Below are 22,371 nucleotides of genomic sequence, written 5' to 3'. Positions count from 1 at the left end.
TGTCTCCTTTGGACAACTCCCCAGATACCTCCTCAGAGGGCAGACCAGGGGAGGATGAGCCCATTCCTGGCATGTCAGAAACTGAATTGATTGATGGCTTTAAATAGCCATCCAGAAGAGATTTGGAGGAGGCTTCAGCTAGGGAAATCTTGCAGTTGCAGACAGCCAGTGAAGAGGAGAAGGAACTGCCTTCTGCACCTGATCCGAGAAAACATAGGGCAGAGAAAATCTGGGGGCAGCAGAGGTCAGCCATGCTATTTGAGATGAGAAAGTCCCACCCATCTTGATGGGCTGCACTGGAAGCTGGCTATTTATTACAGCAGACAGATGAAAGCATTGCTGGGAACAACGTATTTGTTTTCTAGCTATGTGGTTTTCTGATTCACTCTGGATTGACACCGTATTTGGAATTGAGTCATGCCTTTGAGACTCTGGATTTTTGTTACCTTGTGAGCTGTCTTGTTTGTGGGTTCAAGTTTGGCTGGTGGAGTTATTTTATTTGAACAACTTTCGATTGCTTTGGGGCAGTGGTGGGATTCAAATATGTGACCAGTTTTCCGTGTGGATGACACTTCTGGAAGTCCATTCTGGGCCTAGGCAACAAAAAGTTACCTACCAGTTCTGCCAAAGTGGTGTGAACCAGCTGAATCCCACCACTGCTTTGGGGACTATTGGGCCATTGTTCTGTGGGCTAATCTTTGCCTGCTTGTGGCTGTGCTTAATTGGGACAGTTCTGAGTTTTGGTGAAGGGAATTGCTGGAAAATATTAATAAATTCACTAAACCACAGTTATGTCTGTGTGTGAGTGAGAGGGGCAGCACACAGCCCTATAAAACAGCTACACTCAATTCAGAATAACAGTTTTAGAAGTGATCTTCAAGATCTTTTAGTCCAAACCCATTCTCAAGCAGGAGATCATCTTTAATCACACACTGAGACACAACTGATTCTTTAGAATACATGGAGATAGAGTGAATTTAAAACAACAGTAAAATGTTACAATCTTTTAGACAGGTTTCCTGGCTTTGGGCCTCTCTGCTTATGGGCCTACTTCATCTTCAGGAATGGCAACTTCAGCCTAGGCTCACAGAACATAATTGTAATAGGAGCCAGTCAGCAAATAGGCTGCTGCACTTTGGATCAATTCTAGTTTCTGAGTAATCTTCAGAGACATTCCCATTTAAAACACACTGCAGCAATCCAGCCATGTAGTGATGATAATATGAGTCACTATCGTTAGCTATAGGAAAGATTACACCTGTCTTATCAGTCAAAGATGGACACTGTCAAAACAAAACAAAACTCTGGTTCATTTTAATGCTTGTTAAAAGTCTCAGTGATGTCCCATAGACAGACCCTGCCAAAGTGAATGTATTAACTGAGCATGTTGGTGTAAACCTAAGAAAACTTGGTAGATCAATTAAAGAGCCAAACCTTCAATCATCAACCTTCCAGACTGGAAATGTCAGTGATAAAGTAGTACATTATATAGTTCCTTTCCTCACCAAACAAATTATTCCCTGAGCTGGTCATCTGAGTTGCCTTGGAGACTGAGGATTCATATAGCCTCAGAGCATTAACAATTGCCTAGGGGATAGTGGTAGAGAGTAGGCAACAGGACCAAAGTAGTTTTCCACTGCATTCTTGAGAGTTTCTTTAAGTTCTCAGGCTTTCCTGTACCCTTGGGATTTCCTGGTGGTTTCTGGTCCTTTTTCAAAATCAGCCACAGTCAGCTAAACATTGCCTCAGTCAGTAATTACCAAATGAACTTACAGAATGCAGGTAGTCCTTGACTACAACCATTTGTTTAGTGACCATTCAAAGTTACAGTGGCACTGAAAAGAGTGAGTTATGACCATTTTTCACACTTTTGACCACTGCAACATCCCCATGGTCACCTGATCAAAATTTGGACACTTGGCAATTGTCCTGTATGTATGGAAGTTGCAGTGTCCTGGGGTCATGTGATCACCTTCTGTGACCTTCTAACAAGCAAACTCAATACGGAAGCCAGATTTACTTAACAAGCATGTTACTAACTTAACAACTGCTGTGATTCACTTAGCAACTGTGGCAAGAAAGATCATAAAATGGGCAAAATTTGCTTAGCAACAGAAATTTTGGGCTTGATTGTGGTTGTAAATTGAGATCTACCTGTAAGTTCTATGGCTGAAATCATGCTCTTAGTCCGACAAATTCCACAGCTGTGATAATCTAAAATGCAGCTACCTGCTTGATCATAAATTTTTGTGATCTCTTTGTTGTATAATCAGTAGGAACATTGAATTTTGCATGTGTATGGCATAATTGGTTTCTTGTGGCTTGACCTAATCAGTGTTCTGAGACAGGTTTTGGATTTTTCTATGGATCTGAATCTGAATCTGAAATATATGCATGCAACAATAGAAAATACATTAACTTTATACAAGTAGCCAGAGGGAATTAAAAAACACAAAAAACAAACAAGCTACGGGAAGATTAGTTTGTTAAATGTCTGAGAATGCATTTCTGATCAAAAATATATATTATGCAGAGCCAATTTTCCTTTTCATTTCATTCACGTAATGGATAAATATGAGAAAGAAGTATGTTGATTTTGACTAGACAAAGTCTAGGATAAAGCGAATAGACTTGAATTGTTTTTTTGTGAAAGGGGAATTGACTTTTGGTTAATAAATACAATGAGAGTGATACATGATGGAAGTAAAGTTTGATTTAGAATAAATGGATTTTTAAAAATATATTTAATCTATAAATAGTGGCCAAATGCAAGCAATAAATACACAGAGACAAATCTTTAAAAAAAAGGAGGAGAGAGAGCTGCACTTATTGCTTAGGAATGGGGCTTAGTCAGGATTTTTGTTTTTGTTTGTTCATTTTGCGTTACAGCTTAACACATACAGGAGGGAGAGTTAGACTTAGCAGAAGTGTAAAGTAAATATAGAGAGAAGATGTATATATAGAGAGATATGTAATAAAACAAGACATAGGGTCAAGAAGGCTGAATTAATGTGGGTCAGATATGCATGTGATTGATCAGTATAAGAAAAATTATATTGAGATAGTCTGATCATAAACAAAGAATGCAGAAAAATCACATTGCAAAGAAATATATGGAAGAAAGAATGAAGGTATGATTATATAGTAATATGGGATACGGGAGTATATTACTGTTTTAAAACTAACTGAATAAATGCTATTAAGAATGCTAACATTCTGATACTGATGTCCTTACTATGTATTTTGAAAAAAAAAATCCTTCATAAGTTTGCAATACAGTATCAGATTTTAGCTTCTGCATTTGCCTTTACACAATAATTGATGACTGCAGACATAGTAGTTTCTCAGGCAAATGAAATATGCATGATTTAAAAAATTTCACTGGGTTATGCACTGGACCTTGCATAATAATACACTGGAAAGCTACAATTCAAATTGCTTTAGGAACATGAGAAATCACAATACTCATTGCTGAATGACCTGGCAAATAAAAAAGTGTGTTAATTCCTAAGTACAGGTAATCTCCGAGTTAGGGAGCAGTCACTTAATGCTTGTTCAAAATTACATGATAAGCGCCCCCTAGTGTTTACGAGAAAATCCCAAAATTACGAAAGTTGCAGCACTATGGCAATTGTTCATCCTTACGAATGACTGCAGAGGCTCTGCAACATTCACTCTATTCCCCCCCCTGCTCCCCATAACTGCTTCCCCCTCCCATCTTTCTGCGCCAGACTTACCTTGAGAAGACCTGTGCCATGATTTCTTCCTTTGAGGAAGAGTAGAGTCAATGGAAGCTCCTGGATGCCATAAAATTGTGTGAGTTCACAATTTCACCCATCTTCTACTGCAGAGAATGGGCACCTGAACCCTTGTGAGATCACAGACCTCAGAAACTTTCATTTTTGGCACAAACTTTGTGTCTGTCTCCTGCCCCCCCCCCCAACTCCTTTCTGCCACCACTGGAACACTTTTTATCTGAATGGAGACCTAGGGGAGATGGGGAGCTTTGTCTGTGAGGAAATGGGGTGGTTGAAAACACAGTGATTCACTGCTTTTTCAAATGTTGCATTTGCACATAGAAGGAGTTCCCCATCTCCTCAAGGTCTCCATTCAGATAAAAAGTGTTTGAGCGGCAGCAGCTTGAGTTTCTCCGCTCTGTCCGAGTGAAAGGAAATGGAGGTGCAGAGCAGGATTGCTCTCAATAAGGCCAGCACACATGAGCGAGCAGTGCACCTATGTCTTCTTGAGAGCAATCCTGCTCTATGCCTCCGGTTTCTTCTTTTCAGATGGATCGGAGAAACTCAAGCCGCTGCCACCGCTTGAGTTGGGAGGATGACAAGGAGAAGAACAGTCAGGATTTGGGCTACTGGCCAGTCAGGCAAGGAGTAGGTCGGGCAGGTTGGGTGGGTGCTGGGTGGCTGGGGAGTGGAGATCGTGGCTGCTCAGGTAGCTGCCACCACCACCAGTCGCTTGGACGCAGGTGCAAGGGGACTCACCCCATGATGCCTCCCCACTCAGTTGAAGGCTTTGTTCCTGCCCTCAAACCAAGGCTGGTGCACATGAGTGAGCAGCACACCTGGACCATGGATGGCATTGGTTCCTGTACCCGGATAATTCCAATTCCACGCTTTGCCCTATAGGCAAACAAACGAAGCAAACACTCCCCCCCCCCAGAATGGAAGCTTCCAGGGGCCATGATTTCTTTTGAACTTGCGTGATATTACTGCACCCAGGAGCTTCCATTGTTGGTGCAAAAAGCATTTCTAAGCCAACTATCCTCTCCCTCAAAGGGAAAGAAAATGCAGCAGAGAGGATTTTTGCAAGGTAAGTGAGTCCAGCACAGCAGGAAGTGAGAGGGAAGCATAAGGTATCTTAGTGGGTTGGGGAGGCCTTGGTGGCCTGTTCCATCACTAGGCCCTCCATGGCCTTCCCCACCCTGAGATGTCGCTTGTGCAGTTAACAAGCCATGTGCGTCTTACCGAGCAGAGAATGATCTTGATCGAGGTACGAGGTTCGCTCCCACAAATTTTTGAGTTACGAATGGAATGGGTAGGCTCCATTCCATTCGTAACTCAAGGACTACCTGTAATCTGTGGGTACAATATTTATTGTGTATGTAGAATTTTTAACCATATATATTTCTCTTTGTATTAAGGAAGAGTTCTCATGGCAGCAAAGAACAAAATAAATGTGATATATTTTTTGCTAGATGTGATGTATTCAAGAATTTATTTGCTTTTTCAATCTGATATTGTTTTGTAGAAAAAAGTAAAAATGCAGTTGTTGAATTTCTACTTTAAAGAGTTCATGTTCCAATAGTGGATCATGGATTTAAATGGCTGGGGAAAATACACTTTCATATAAGTTATACTTTCTATTAGAGGAGATGATGTTGAGAATAGAGCAAAACTCTGCCTCCAGCTTGATCAAAGTAAGAAAAAAAGTAATATATATCACTTTAGATTCATTTTTCCCATCTAAGCTTTTCATATTATCAGGAAATGGTACTCCTGGCTGAATTATACCCTTATTTACATATTGCACTGTAATTGTCTGGTGGGAGATTTATTTATTTTTTCCAATTTTGGCACTTCCCGATGCCACAGTGATTCATAAGAGCTCACAATATAAGAAAACTGAATATAAAGACAATATAATAAATACAATATAATATATATTTAATGCCTCTAACAAGGGGAGGGCATTTTCCCTACCTCAAGGTCTGCAGGGACTCACAGGTCCTTAACACCTTCTGGAATGCCATCAAGGTGGGACCTGTCCAGATCTCAGGGAGGACCTTGTCAACAGTGGGCAGGCACCATTACAGAGAAATTGCCTTTTTGGGGTGAATACAGTTTATGGGGACCTACAGTATACCCAAAGAGAAAATGAAGCCAGCCTCAGAAAACTTGGGGCCAAACACTTAAGGAAGATCTTAAGATTATTAATGTCCCTTGGGACAATGTCAAAGATGCTGCGAATGATTAAACCTGCTGGAAAACACTTGTTGCCCAATGTGCTCTGCACAGGAAATGATGATGATGATGATATGATGATAATGATGATGAAGATGACAATGACGACAATGTACCAGTTCGCAGTTACTGATCAAACAGAAATCACAGGAGATAACCACCCAAAAATAGATCCATGCAGGGCATTATACAGGTAGTTCTCAACTTACGGTCACAGTTGAGCCCAGCATTTAGGTTGCTAAGTGAGAAATTTGTTAAGTGAGTTTTGCCCCATTTTACAACTTTTCTTGCCACATTTGTTCAGTGAATCACTGCAGTTGTTAAATTAGTAACACAGTTGTTAAGTGAATCTGGCTTCCCCATTGACTTTGCTTGTCAGACGGTTGCAAAATATGATCAGATGACCCCGGGACACTGCCCCTGTCATAAATATGAACCACTTATCAAGCACCTGAATGTAAATTATGTGACCAAGAGGATGCTGCAAAGGTCATAAATGTGAAAAAAGTCACTTTTTTCAATGCCGTTGTAACTTTGAACAGTCACTAAACGAACTGTTGGAAGTTGAGGACTACCTGTAGAAGATAGCGAGCACTTTGAACAGCATCTAGAAGCCAACTGGCAACCAATGCAGCTTCTGAAGCAACCAGGAGACATGCCCGTACTGTGACACATCCATCACTTCCAATGCTGCTGCCTTCTGGCCAGTTGCATCTTCTAAGTAGATTTGAAAGGCAGTCAGATAAAGCACATTGCAATAGCTTAGCCACAAGGCAGTAACAAGTTGGTTGTTACTACCATGGGGTCATGTCCTCAGGGAATGCTGCTTATGGCTGGCCACACAGCACTTCGCTGCTCATGCAATTCTCTGTAAATTCCACTGTAAAAGATAAGCTCTTTTCCCCATCCTCCACTGCTACTCCCAGTATTGTTAACCAGAGCATTTTAGGATCCAATCAAGTTACTCATGGTTCCATTTAAATGTATAGTTCTATTTATTTATTTTAAAGGTAGGATTTTGTTTTGTATTTTTTTTCTCCAGAGTAACTGTTTGGTTAGAGAAGTCACCATTATCTTTACAGAAGGCAGCTTTCTTCTGTGGGGTATACATATTCTAGGAGGCACTTCCCCCCCCCCCAATAATGAAGTGTTCCATCTAACCATTTCTCTTTTTCATTGTACAGTAAAGGCTGGTCAAAACCATAATAAAGATGTTTGATTTGATTTGGTTTTATTATATTTTTTTCCTGATTCTGAGCCTCTGAGGGAAAGTGACTTTATCCTGTGGACCCAATTCTAATTTACCCACATGGAAAGTAGAGCTTTTTAAAGCATTTTATTAGAATACTTGCAAAGTTTTCTTCCTGGTGTTGTTTTTAGTTGGAATGCTTTTTTCTTTCTTTCTTTCTTTCTTTCTTTCTTTCTTTCTTTCTTTCTTTCTTTCTTTCTTTCTTTCTTTCTTTCTTTCTTTCTTTCTTTCTTTCTTTCTTTTGCTTTTGGAAAACCAATATAGACTTAATCCTTTCCAGAAAAAGCAATTGGTGCTTCCTCATTCCTCCAGAAAAACAGAAAGCACTCTTGGAACTATTCTGACTTTTTTCTAGTCCTTCATTGGAGGTTTGTGTTATAACAAAATCCTGCAATGAAATCAGTTTACAGGCATTTTTTTTTTTTTTGCCCCAAATCCATTCCGATTCATTGATATTTCATTTTCCCTTTCTGTTCAGAACTTTGATATCGTCTCTCAACCACTGAATTAATCATCCAAATATTTTTCTAGTCCATCATTTAACTTTCTTTTTGCTCGCTAAGCATGTTCTTTTCAGATTTTTTTTAAAAAAACTATTTTCCATTCTTTGAATTTATCCAGTTATTTCTGCTTTCATTATTGCTTCAGTTAATCTTTTTTGACAAAGTGGGTGGACATTGTAATTTCCTTGTGTTCTATTGATCTCTTGTTCAACTTAACCCTCTGGAAATCATTCATCTATTTTTTTTTAAAAAGGGGGTGTCTTCTAAAGTTTATTAGTTGCCATATTATATCTATCATCTCATGCCTTTATTTATTACCACAGTGTGTGTGAAATATATTCTTCCTGATACAAAAGAAGATAGTAAAGACTTTTAAGACTGCAGTGCTGCAATTAATTGCTTGATGATTATTTTTCATATCAGTTGATGAACCCTAGCTTTGTGTAATTACATTTAGTAGTATTTAAAAGTTGTTTCATGATAATATGCATATGCATGCATGGAGACCAAGTTCTCCACTATGCACTTACCATACAAGAAAACTGCAGATTAGTGGGTGGTTGTGTATTGAATTTCATACTTTTGTGCAAATGGAACATTAAAATCCACAAAATACAAGGAAATGAGTACTGAGTTCATGTATTTATTTATCAGCTTCTGTTACATGAATCTGTATATAACTAAATTGAGAACAAGTGCACCTGTATATTATCTTCAGTAAAAAATCATATCTGTCAAAATATGTCATGTATTATTAGTTTAACAGATTAGGCATACTAATAAAGACTAACAAATGGCAATGGAATCATATAGCCTCCCCAAATGTTGACAATTAGCCAGAGAAATATGACTGTCAGTCTATATAGACTGGACATCTCTTTGTTGGTATTTTTGTCTTTAAAGGAAATAAAAATAGCAACTAGAACCAACAGAAGGCTATTCTTTTTTTTTTAAAAAAAAGAAGAGCATAGTGACAACAAAATATATCAAGGGTTTTCACATATGCAATTTTGAATGTAAAGTTTTACACAGCTCTTGTCATAAAGGGTCATTGTTTTTACTGTAATAATCCTTGCCATGTTGTATGTCTGTAATGTAAAAGAAATTTCTGGATAATCATTTCTATTTGCTTTCTTTAAAATCTAATGGTTCTCTCAGAGCTCAAGCATTCCTTTATGGAATACCATAAGCACATGCCACATTAATTATACTCTTTTCTTAGCACATTCATTATTTTACCTATTATTTGGCTCTTTTTTCACTTTGAGTATCATTTTATAGCATTAAACTGTGCTTAATTCCCTACTTATATATACATACATACACGTGTACACGTCATACATGCATATCTTTACTTCAGTGTAAGAGAATGTATTTTAAGTCATGAATTAATTTTAATACCCACATTTTAAACAGTGCCATAAAAATAGTTGTGGCTTTTATGCCAATGTAACATTTTCATATATGATCCCAAGAAGCCAAAAATATATTGTTAAGTCAACTGTGAACTGCACAAGTATTTCAAACTACACAAAAATAAAAAAATCTTTTTGCTGTTTAATCAAATCTCACTTTCTATTTGCATGGTTCCCCTTAAAAATATATCCATTAGAGCATTTACAAAGAATTAGAAATATATAGACATTATTTTGTTTAGCTTTGGGATGTATTATATTTAATATTATTTTTTATTTTCTTTTTAAAATCATATTTCATTATTTCCTCTTTTTCATCTAGTTGCTTTAAAATTACTCTCAAAATGTCAAATAACACTTCTTCTGTGTTAGTAATTTTGTCCCAGGTAACAACCATATTATAGTATGCAACTTGATTTTTGAAGCCCTTTTATATAATCACTAAATTTAGTGGAACAAGTAAGCTTTGTACTGTTCATTATTTTTAAGCTTTATCTGTACACTTCTATCACTTTAAATATTATATTGTATTTTCTTTTCACATGTACACATATATTCCAAAATTTTAGGCAAATTATATGTGAATAGTACAGAGGCAGAGTTAAAAGAGGCATCAGCCTAGAATCCCTACACAGCCAGAAGCAAACCAAGTCCAACCTCCCTTGAATTTTGTTAACTCTTATCTAACCCCAGTGAGGTGATAGGCATGATTAACGATAAATCAGTTTAATTGAACCTTCACACGGGGACCTGATCTTTCACGTCTGACAGGAAATACCAAATTACATATTTTGTTAACTACTATTCATTTCCTTTCCTTTTTATGAATACAGTTTTGTCAACTAACCTTAACTTGCTACTTTCAATCTTGCCCTTCTCCGCAATTTAAATCTTCTATTTTTCCAAAGATGTGGACTCTGGAACTGAGACAAATGTATTTAAAGCTTAATAGAGCTGTATTCAATTCATTATATTTAATATTGTTTTACATATTTAAACCAATACACAGCTATCTTTATAAAAAATATTTGACGTTAATATGCACTTGTCTGCTATTAACTAAAATGTTACAGCGCTAATTAGTGACTCTTGTATAAATATTAAATTGTTCAGAAATTTATAATTATAAATTCTGAAGTTTATTTTAAAAATTAAACACATCACAACATTGGGGGAATAACCATGACTACTATGTTCTTAGATTTTCTATACATTTTAGTGGAGCTTTTTCTGAATATTATCATTGCATATTCATTACTGATGATCTCTGAGTTTGCTGACAGGAGTTTTTTTTTTTATTGAAATTTTTTATAAGTTTTTACAAAAAAACAGAAAAAAATAGAACAATACAAAAACAGAAAACAACATATACAAAAAACTAAACATAACATCCCCTTCCCCATCCCCCCCAAAACACCCCCCTTCCCCCCCTGAGCTTCCCAGAGCAGAATATAGGCTTAATTAAAAAAGAATTTAAAAAAATTATATATAAAAAAGAAAAAAAATAAGACTGAAATATATGTATATGTATATAGAAATAAGAATTATGAAAAAGCAATATGATATTTTTTTATATCCAATTTAAATTGTATAAATTCTATCCATTTATCCCAAACAGCAAGAAATTTCTCTTGCGTTTGTTCCTTTAAAAAAGCCGAAATCTTTGCCATTTCCGCCAAATAGGACACTTTAAAAAACCATTCCTGCAGTGTAGGCAAGGATTCCTTCTTCCAATATTGTCCTACTAACAGCCTTGCGGCTGTAATCAAATTTAACATCAATATAACCTCCTTTGTATCACAATCAGTAACTATACCCAACAAAAATAACTGCGGAGTAAATTTTACCCTCCTTCTAAAAATTCTCTGAATATTCCACCATATCTTAATCCAAAATGCTTTTATCTCTCTGCACGACCACCAAATGTGGTAATAGGTGGCATCCAAGCAACCACATCTCCAACATTTAGGCTGTAAGTCCGGGTACATGAAAGACATTTTTTGTGGGTCAAGGTGCCATCTATAAAACATTTTATAAAAATTCTCCCTTAAATTCTGTGCCTGTGTAAATTTGACATTTCTTACCCAAATGGTTTCCCATGTATCCAATGGGACTGATTCACCAAAGTTTTGGGCCCATCTAATCATACAATCTTTAATTAATTCCGTTTCTGAGTCCAATTCAACTAGCACCCCATAAATTCTCTTAATATGGGCTTGTCTTTGATCCTTCACTTGCTTAATAAGATTTTCATCTTCTCTAAGAAAACCCACCTTGCAATCCACCTTCCATCTATCTGCTAATTGCCTATATTGAAACCAAGAATAAATAATATTTTCTTGTGCTAACTCCTCCCGTAATTTTAATTGCCAATTTTGTCCATCCCATCTGAGTAGCTGTCTATAAGACACCATGTCCATTTTAACACCTCTTTTTATTCCTTCTATCGCATGCCAGGGTATAGCCCATAATGGTACTTTAAAATCACTTTTATAATATTTTCTCCAAATCCTAAGTAAAGAAGTTCTTATAATGTGAGATTTAAAAGCCCAATCCACTTTTTTATTGAATATTAAATAGGCATGCCACCCAAAAAGTAAGTCCCATCCCTCTAGATGGAGTATCTCAAGATTTGTCAAATTTACCCAGTCACTAATTAGTGTTAAAACCACCGCATCATAATATAATTTCAAATTCGGTACCTTGAGTCCACCTCTCTCACGGAAGTCTTGCATAATTTTAAACTTAACCCTTGGCTTTTTCCCTGCCCAAATAAATTTATTAACACCCTTCTGCCATTCACTTAGATTAGTCTCATTCTTCAAAATCGGTAACATTTGAAACAAAAAAAGAAACTTGGGTAGAATATTCATTTTTATCACTGCAATTCTTCCCATGAGAGATAGTTGCAGCTTCTCCCAATTCTTCAAGTCTTTCTGTACACTAACCCACAACCTGTCATAATTATTTTTAAATAATTTTGCATTAGAAACAGATAGCATCACCCCCAAATATTTTACCTTATTAACAATTTCAAAACCCGTCAAGTTAGCCAAAGTCTGCTTCTCCTGAATAGTCATATTTTTAGGTAGGATTTTAGTCTTGTTAACATTAATCCTAAAACCCGAAACCAAACCATATTGATGAATTAACTGTAATAACTTTACTGCAGAACTAATAGGTTGCGACAAAGTAATCACCAAGTCGTCTGCAAAGGCTCTTAACTTATATTCTTTTTTATTAACTTCTATTCCTTTAATTTCCTGCGAGTCTCGAATTTTGATCAACAATATTTCCAATGTTAAGACAAACAACAACGGTGATAGTGGACATCCCTGCCTAGTACCTTTTTCTATTGTAAATACCTCTGACAAACCTCCATTAACAATAAGTTGTGCCGTTTTTTTTTGATATATTACCGTAAGAGCTTGTAATATCTTTTCACCAAAATTCATCTTTTCAATTACTCTTAACATAAAATGCCAATTCAATTGATCAAAGGCTTTTTCAGCATCTAAAAATATCAGCCCTGCAGGGACTTGGTTATTCTTGTCTAAGTATTCTAATAAATTAATGATTTGTCTAACATTATTTTTCATATACCTACCAGTTATAAACCCAGATTGATCTTTATGCACAAGATGATGCACAACCCTCATAAACCTATTTACTAAGATTTTTACAAATATCTTATAGTCCACATTTAAAAGAGATATAGGTCTATAATTCTTTGGTAAAGTAAGATCTTGATCCTCTTTTGGAATCAAAGAAATAAAAGCACTACGCCATGAAGGAGGAATCTCTGAGCCCTGTAAGATATCATTGAAAAGATCACCTAGTGGTTGGATCATTTCCTCCATTAAAACTTTGTAGTAAACAGCTGTCAACCCATCCGTACCCGGTGCTTTCCCTAGTTTCAATTGTTTAATTGCTATCGCAATTTCCTCTTTAGTAATTAAGCCATTAATTTCATGTTTCTGATCCTCTGTCAGTTTGGGAAAACTAGCCTCACTTAAATATTTATTTATATCTAGGATTTGCACATTAGTAGATTTGTATAATTTTTGATAATAATCTAAAAAAGATTTCTTAATCAATTCCTTCTGAAAGACTAATTTGCCCTTATATTTATTTTATCTATTATCCTCTGTCTCTGCTTCTTTCTTAATTGATAGGCCAGCCATCTCCCTGGTTTATTGGCATTACAAAATGTATTTTGTTTCATAAACAATAAGTTAGTTGCAGCTTGATCCGCCAGCAACATATTAAATTGTGCTCTTAACAACTTTACAGATTCTTTAATGCTTTCATCTGAAGGATTTAAAATCAAAGACTTTTCTTTTAATTTAATTTCATCCTCCAATTCTTTACGTTTTTGAGTCTGCCTTCGCTTATGAGAATTATTCATTTTTATCAAGATCCCACGCATAAATGCGCTGACAGGAGTTTTTGTCTTTGCGAGGTTTCTGCAGATTTTCCAAGGGGCACTTCAGTTCACTAAAGATTAGATTAAATCACATTGAAGCTGAACTATAATTCCATTGGGTGACTTGGCCGATTAAGTAGATATTCTGCAGCTCTTGGAGTTTTTATAATGTACAGTGTTGCAATTCTAGTTCCATATATGAAGAACACTGAGGGTGTGAATAGTGTGAGGTGGACAGCTGACTAATACATTTTATCACTGTAGGAAACTCTCAACCTATCAGAATTCTTTTGAGAAGGCAAGACTAAGCTTGTTTTGAGCTCCATTTAGTTTTTAGCTCTTTTTTCTTTAGTATGGGAAATCTTAATTTTGCTTGTTGTTGTGGGAATAGGATAACATAATTCTATGCTGGTTCTCAAACTCTTGCCCATGATGGACAGCAGAGAGATACCTCTGTAGTTTCTGCAGTCTGATTTGCTTCCCTTCTTTTTATAAAAATACGCAATGTGGGCATCACAGAACACATCAGGCCTCTCCTCTGTGGACTAATGAATTCCAAGATGTCTTGGATTGAGGTTCTGTACTTTATAGATCTCAGCAAAAATACCATCCTGCCCTGTGGCTTTATTTCACTCTTCTGTGAAATCATTTCATCAGGAGGCAAGTCTAGAGTAATTAACTCAAGTCTGGGAAGCATTGTGTTAATGCCTTCAAGTCATTTTTGACTCCTTAGTGACTGGACAAGTTACTAGACTTTTCTTGACAAGATTTTTGGAGGTATTTTGTCCTTGGCTGCTATTACCTAGGGCTGAAAGACAATGACCAGGCCAAAGTCTCTCAGCTGGTTTAATGCCTAAGGTGGAACTAGAACTCATGGTTTCCTAGTTTTTAAACTGGTATCTCAACCATTACAGCAAACTGGTTCTTTACATACTGCACATCAGTGTTTGTTTGTTTGTTTTTGTAAAAAAACCCAAAACACTGATGTTTTTTGTGTAAAAAAAAAAAGGTGCTGAAACTCACACATGTCATACAACCCGCCTTGCCTACCCTACAAGGTTCCATCCAAAAAGGGTGCCGGAACTCTGTTCTGGGCGTTCTATGACAAAAAAAGCCCTGCTGTACATACATCCCGAAGGAAAATTAAGCTGCTGTTAAGTGTGGTTATATTTTCATTCACAATACAAATCTTATTGACTTACAAAATTCAATTCAAATATGATAAAACTACTATAAATAAAATATTCTTCTTTTATTTCAATGTAAGCCAGAAAAAAATATATTTTGCTGTCTTGGCTTCTCATAAATTTCCAACTCAACTATTATGATGATAGCAACTGATATCATGAATTGGACAGTTGTTTGTGCAATGATATTGAAAATCACCTTGATTTCCTATTGGAATTATTTTTGAGCTTGTAGTGAATTCACATAGCAGTACATATCCTAAATATTATTTTTAATTATTACTAACTAGGAATGACATTGCGTGTACTATATTTTGCATTAAGAGCTACAAAATTACTCACTGTGGTATCTTAATTTGTTGTTGATCTGACACAAAAGATGTGTTATTTAATTCTGAGGACCAGTTTTATATCTCCCCGCTTCAGATAGATCAGACATGTCAAACTTGCGATGTCACATGACGTTGCTCAACGTATCGTGACTTTTTCCCCATTGCCGGCAATGGGTTGGGTGCGGTTTCATTGTGATGCATCCGGCCTACAGGCGGCAGTTTGACATGCCTGTGATAGGTTGTCACCTGATTGCTTTATTGTTACAACAACAAATCTAATATTTTTATGCAACTAAGCAAGTTTTCTTTAAAAATTAATTAATGCATAGTATATTGTAATATTGTAATGGAAAACTTGGAAAGCAAATTCTACATAAGAAAATATTTTAAGGAATTGCATATTATGCTTTTCAGTGGAAGTTATTCCAGAAACAAAAGTTAAATCTTTAGTTAATATACAGTATATTTCAGATTTACATATTCTTCAATTGTGCTGCCAAAATTCTTTTAATAAACTCTTAATTTAAATAATTTATTTAAATATGAAGAAAGTCCCCAAATAACTATGAAACATTTGTATAAAATACTCTGTATAACTCTAAAATACTTAGGTATATTAATGTTTATTTATATGTACAAATATGGTAAAATATTATCTATAAATTCATTGTTGGAATAGAGTCCTGCTATGTGCATGCCTGCCAGTAAGTGCTGTGATTTATCCAGGTGTACATTCTCATTTAACTCTAGTTATATACATATGTGCAAATCTGTTCAACATTATAAAGTATAAGCCTATGGTATCCAAGCATTTATTTTCCTAGGTTAACAATTGATCAGAGAGTATAAGAAAAATAAAAATAAAGTTGTCTGTTGCCATTTGACCAAGTTTATGCATTCACTTTGAATGAAATGTATAAATCATTCGTGACCTGTTTGTATTCTTAAAATTTAGCACCACCATCTTGTGACATCTATGGCAGTTCATAAAATCAACACTGAACAATACTATTTATGGAATGACAGGAAATTGAATGGAGGGGAAATATTTTGCAAAGAATACGCAGGCTATTTAGATAAATACATCTCTTTTCAGAGGCATTTAATGAAACAGCTTCTACCTATGTCAGTGTGTCAGTTGAGTTGCTATTGATTTTTAATGCAACATATTTTAGATAATTCGATTTGTTCTATAGTAGTTACATTCTGAATTTGGAAACATTTTAAAGCTCTCTTTTCTTAATATGTTTCTATAGTATCTGAATATATGGAGAACTGAACTGGTAATAGTACAATAACTGTTTTAATCCATTTCTTTTTTAATATGGCAAAAATGTCTTTACTAATAACATGTAACTCTAAAGTTATAAATATTCAAAATAGCATTATTAAATTAACTGTTCCACCGGATAATTGTTCTCACTGTTAGGAAATTTATCTTTAATTCCAGGTTGCTTCTCTCCTTGATTAGTTTCCATCCATTGTTCTTCTCTTGCCTTCTGGTACTTTGGAAAATAAGTTGACCGCATCTTCTTTGTGGCAGCCCCTCAAATACTGGAATACTGCTATCATGTTATCCCTAGTCTCTAGACTGGCCATGTCCAATTCCTTCAACCATTATTCATATGTTTTAGTCTTTAGGTCTTTAATCATCTTAGTTGCTCTTCTTTGCACTTTTTCCAAAGCCTCAATATCATTTTTGTAATGTGGTGAACAAAACTAGTTGCAGTATTCCAGGTGTGGTCTTACTAAAGATTTATAAAGTAGTACTAATACTTCACAAGATTTTGATCCTATGCCTGTTTATACAACCAAGGATTGTGTTAGCTTTTTTGGCTGCTAGATTATTTGTGTGGGTATCGGAAAGCAAATGAAAGAATACATGTTTGTGCATAAAAGAGAAACAACCAGCTAAGGAGCAAGCATATCTACTGTATTGTAAGGCTACATTAATTGAATCTTGCAAGTCTGAAAGTGAAAAATCTCCCGCTGTCTCTCTTTACTGCCTGATAAGTTAGATCAGATCCTTTCAAAGTTTCTATCTCTACCCATTATTTAGCTGCAAACTTCCCCACCTTTTATCTGATTGCTTCCTAAGCTGCATTTCTTCCCTTTGTCTTAGTATGCAAATGCACAATGCACAGATACAGTACCTCCCACAATAATTGGAGCTATGAGAGTGATCTTGGAGTCCTAGTGGACAGTCACTTAAATATGAGCCAGCAGTGTGCTGCAGCTGCCAAAAATGCAGTTCTAGGCTGCATTAACAGAAGGATAGAATCAAGATCATGTGAAATGTTAACATCACTTTACAATGCCTTGGTAAGGCCACACTTGGAATGCTATATCCAGTTTTGACCAGCACAATATAAAAAAGATATTGAGACTCTAGAAAGAGCACAGAGAAGAGCAATAAAGATGATTAGGGGACTGGAGGCTAAAACATATAAAGAACGGTTGCTGAAAATGGGTATGTCTAATTTAATGAAAAGAAGGACTAGGGGGACTAGCAGTGTTCCAATATCTCAGGACTTGCCACAAAGATGAGGAAATCAAGCTATTCTTCAAAGCACCTGAGGGTATGAAAAGAAGCAATGGATGGAAACTAATCAAGGAGAGAAGCAGCCTAGAACTAAAGAAAAACTTCCTGACAGTTAGAACAATTAATCACTGGAACAACCTGCCTCTAGAAGTTGTGAATGCTCCAACACTGGAAGATTTTAAGAAGAGATTGGACAACCATTTGTCTGAAATGGTATAGGGTTTCATGCCTAAGCAGGGTGTTGGATTAGGAGACCTCTAAGGTCCCTTCCAACTCTATTATTCTATGACTTCTATGTCTTCTCCCAAAGTTTTTCTCATATATCATTATACTGTGTGAATTCAACTTAAAACTAGATAAACATTATTATACTACTTAACCTACACCATACTGTTTTCCTAATTTATGTAAAAACGTTGATTGTAGTAAGAGCTGATTTTTTTGCTTGTTAAATTATTATTTTCCTATTTTTATAGTTGTGTCATAATTTATTTTTGAGTTATTAATACCGATCCCCTCTTAGGGATATTGAAAAGGTATAATTAGATATTATTCAACTTTCATGATATTTCTGTAAATGCAATTACATTATATATTATATTGTATATTGTATAATCATTAAATTTGTTGAAAAATTGATTATGTGCCATTAAGTAGTGACTATGTACAATTTTTCTCCATGAGAAAACTTATTCTTTCAGTTTTCCCATTGTCATTGTAACTGAGTCCATCCACTCTTTTGCTGGTTGTTCTCTTTTTCTCTTTCCTTCTACTTTCCCACCATTAGAACTTTCTCCAGAGAGTTTGGTTTTCACATTATGTGTCAGATATGCAATAATTTGAGCCTAGTCATTTATACCTCAAATGAGAACTCTGGGTTGATTTGTTCAATGATCCATTTGTTTATTTTCTCAGTTGTTCATGGTGTTCTCAGGAATCTTCTCCAACACCAAATTTCAAAAGCATTAATACTTTTCTTATACTGCTTCTTCAAAGTCCAACTTTCACTTCCATAGAGTATCACAGGCCATACCATGGCTTGCACTGTTCTGATTCTTATAGTCTTAGACATATCACAGCATCAAGATTAGTCTACCAACTGATAAGGCATATTTGTTGACAGACATTATCTACCTCATTGTGTCTTCATTGTCAATTCTAAAGCTGCTTTTTGTACCTGCTGTCCTTAGTTTAATAATTTTAATATTTAATTTTAGTTCAATTTTTTCACTGTGCTCCTTGATTGTGCTTCTTTAATTGAAAAAATATTATGGAAAAATTACCGGCTAAATTTACACACAGCACACTCCCAGTTTATCCTCTATATCCAGATTAGAGAAAGCACACACCCAATTAGCTCAGCTACTGTAACAATACAAAACATAGCTTGATGTTTATTTATTGTGTATGTGTGTTCTTTTGAATCAGCTTTGACTCCTGGTAACTGTCTGGATAAGTCCTTACAGTTTTCGTGGCAATATATATGATGTGAGGGTGAAGGTTCATTCTCCGAGCGAATGTTTTGTTACCAGGCTAGGTAACATCTTCAGCAGAATTTAGGGCAGGGGTCCCCAACCTCTGGGCCATGGACCAGTACCAGGCCATGGAATGCCAGCAACTGATCAGCACAAACAAGGAAAACCCCATCCTCAGGATGCAGGTAGCACACAAAACCACACCCCCTTTGGTCCGTGGAAAAACCTCTCTCCACATAACTAGTCCCTGGTGCCCAAAAGTTTGGGGACCTTTGATTTAGGGGATGTCAGTGTCAGTGTTCTTCTGTTTATAAGGGCTTTGTGTGGTCAGTGAGTCAATATTCACCATTATTGCATATATATGATGTAATTGGAGAAAGGTGGTCTTCGGATAATGCCATGCCATGAAGGGCTTTAAAGGTTAAAACCAACACCTTGAATTGGACCTAGAAGCAGACTGTCACTCAAGGCCCAAATGACAGGCTCAAATTTTCTTACTTTGGATACATTATGTGAAGACTCAGCTTTAATGCTCTAATGCTAGGAAAAGCAAAAGGAAGTAGTGGAAGAGGATGACAAACCACAACTGCAGGATGGACTCAGTTGCAGTAAAAATGAATGTACAGTTACAAGACTTAAAACCACAAGTTAGGGGAAAACTTCATGGAAAAAAGCTATGTGGTCACAAGGAGTTGAAAAGAGCTTAATGGCAGATAATCAATCACAAAACAATCATATACCTTTATGGAATATTCACAATTAATAGAATTTATTGAGCTCAACATTTGAAACAATGAGCTATTGATCCAATCAATTTTCTTATGCTATGCCATTGAAGTTGTTTGGCTTTGAGGGACAAGCAAAGTGTACTTTTCTATGTGAATTTCAATTATTTTACATGCCAGAGTTTCTTACTTCTTTACAGTGATTTCTGCACAAAACAAAAAGACACCAAGAAAGAACAAAAAAGGCAGAAGGTTATGTACCATAATTCATTTTTTTTCTTTCCTTCATCATAGTGTTTAATGCAACCCATTTTTTTAGAGACACTCGTTCTTTTAGAGAAGCATTGAATTGACCGAAGTATACTTTTCTGATTCTAATAGGTCATAAAGCTTGCTTTTGAAGAATTTGAGCTGGAAAGAGGATATGACACTCTTACAGTAGGAGATGCTGGCAAAGTGGGAGATACAAGAACAGTTTTATATGTGTAAGTGCATTGCATTATTCATTGGAAATTCTATTTTGTTTCTTTTTCTAATTCCTTAGATTACATAGGCAATGCTTTTTGTCCCAATTGTATTATCAGTGAGTTAGAACATTTCTGTAGATTCAATAGAAGCTTTGCAAAATTACAAGTACTCTCAATACTTTTTATCTTTATAACAATCAAAATGTGAATGGAGATTATGGCCATTCACGTCACGTGACATCGCGCGTTTGACACCCCTGTTCTATAGAAGAAAAAAAAAACAGTGTTACTGCTTTGTCCACCTATACAAGTATTGACAAATTCACAGGTTTCTAAGATAAGTTGACTCTTTTCACATATAATTAGTTTCTGATTTACAGTTCTAAAATTAATTGATAGTTCTAATTCTAGAATAGATTTGAAATTCAAGGTTAAAAGTTAAAGACTGTTGTACATATACAACAGTATATGTACAACAGTCTTGTAAAATTAGTCATATCCTGTCTGAATTACTGCAATGCGCTGTACACGGGAATGCCCTTGAAAACCATCTGGAAGGTGCTGCTGATTCAGAATGCAATGGCATGTGCAATTTTGGGTGCCCCATGGTTCAACCAAGTACCTCACTGCTTTACTGGCTTCCAGTTGCCTTCTTGGTACAGTTCAAAATGATGGTTATTACCTTTAAAGTCCCAGGTGGTGCATGGCCAAGTTACTTGTAAGACCACCATTCCCTGAGAGTATCTGCTCATCCTAATAGATTAGATAGGGTGGATGCATTCTAAGTCTCTTCCCTTAAATGTTGCTCTCTGATGGGACCTTGGAGGTTCACCTTCTCAGTGGCCACCCTATCCCTAGCCACCCATCACCTACCATCTGGGAGCATAGGAATCTCTATCCTTTCAGCCTTCCAGAGGGTTATGAAGATTTGGTTCTTCCCCCAAACTTTGGGCTAGGATGGGGGTTGAGCTGTGAGGGTGTTGGGTCACCAGGGAGGAAGGGTGCCTTTGTTTTTAACTACGTGTTATGGATTTTTCTGAGCCACCTACAGTCACTGTATGAAATAGATGGCCATATAAGTCCTGTACATAAATAAATACCGTAAGTGAAACTGTGTATGGTTCAATTCTATTGTTTTTCTGCAGTCTGACAGGCTCCAGCGTTCCTGATCTTATTGTAAGCATGAGCAACCAGATGTGGCTCCATTTACAGTCAGATGACAGCATTGGCTCACTAGGATTCAAAGCTGTTTATCAAGGTATGTTTCCTGTTCAAAACACCACAGAATTCTAAACTAGGAAATATGATAGTTTGAGTCAAGGTTTTTAAATGAATTTACTGAAAACTTAGAAAGTATGAAATACTTTTTTCCATCTTTTGAAAGTGAATTATATCACTAAATACATTCTGCAATCATATAGAAACTCTTCATGAAGAGAGACTCCAATGCTTCAGAATATAGTCATTTTTGTGGGCTATTAATAATATCTACTCAATTAATTATACTATTTGGATTATCCTTTTCTGTATATGGAATTACTTGACAAACAAAATATTTTTAAGCATGTATTGGCTTGCTATTTTTTTTTTTATTTGAGCCATCAAGTTTAAAGCTGAATTCATTAGTTGATGTATATTAATTTACATATTTTTTTGTTTTTGTTTTTAATAAGTATTTTTAATCAATATTGGCCTTGATAATAGATGGGAACCTGCTTTCTCTCTGTTTGTGTGTGTGTTTGCATTGTGTGTGTGTGTTGTGTGATTGTTTGTGTGTGTGTGTGTGTATGAGAGAGAGAGAGAGGGAGAGAGAGAGAGAGATCTGCTATACATCCTTTATCTTGTTCCTGATGTAAAAGATAAAGTAGTATAGTAGGCATAGTTATATGAAGCCTGGGACTATGAAGCCATACGCTATATTAACATTTCATAAATTATCAGAGGAAGAAAAAAAAAGCTTTTTTTCTCCCTCTGATAATTTATGAGATGTTAATATAGCGTATGGCTTCATAGTCCCTGGTAAAAGTTTTTTTTTTTCACAGTATGCACAAATAAGCTTTCCGTAAACTGTAATG

The 22,371-nt window shown here is 35.9% G+C and overlaps 1 protein-coding gene across 1 annotated transcript in view; it reads left to right on the top strand.

The window, feature by feature from the left end:
• Positions 1–22,371, top strand: part of CSMD1 (CUB and Sushi multiple domains 1) — a 510,216-nt gene that overhangs the window by 250,240 nt on the left and 237,605 nt on the right. The window contains exons 7-8 of the mRNA XM_039322597.1: positions 20,211–20,314; positions 21,442–21,554. Of these exons, the coding sequence (XP_039178531.1) occupies positions 20,211–20,314; positions 21,442–21,554 (217 nt within the window). The remainder of the gene's footprint in view (positions 1–20,210; positions 20,315–21,441; positions 21,555–22,371) is intronic.

This window comes from Crotalus tigris, unplaced genomic scaffold (genome assembly GCF_016545835.1).
Source record: "Crotalus tigris isolate CLP2741 ecotype Arizona unplaced genomic scaffold, ASM1654583v1 scf7180000024117.2648584, whole genome shotgun sequence".
NCBI lineage: Eukaryota > Metazoa > Chordata > Lepidosauria > Squamata > Viperidae > Crotalus > Crotalus tigris.
The sequence above is the reverse complement of the archived record's forward strand: the minus strand, read 5'-3'. Positions and strand labels throughout refer to the sequence as shown.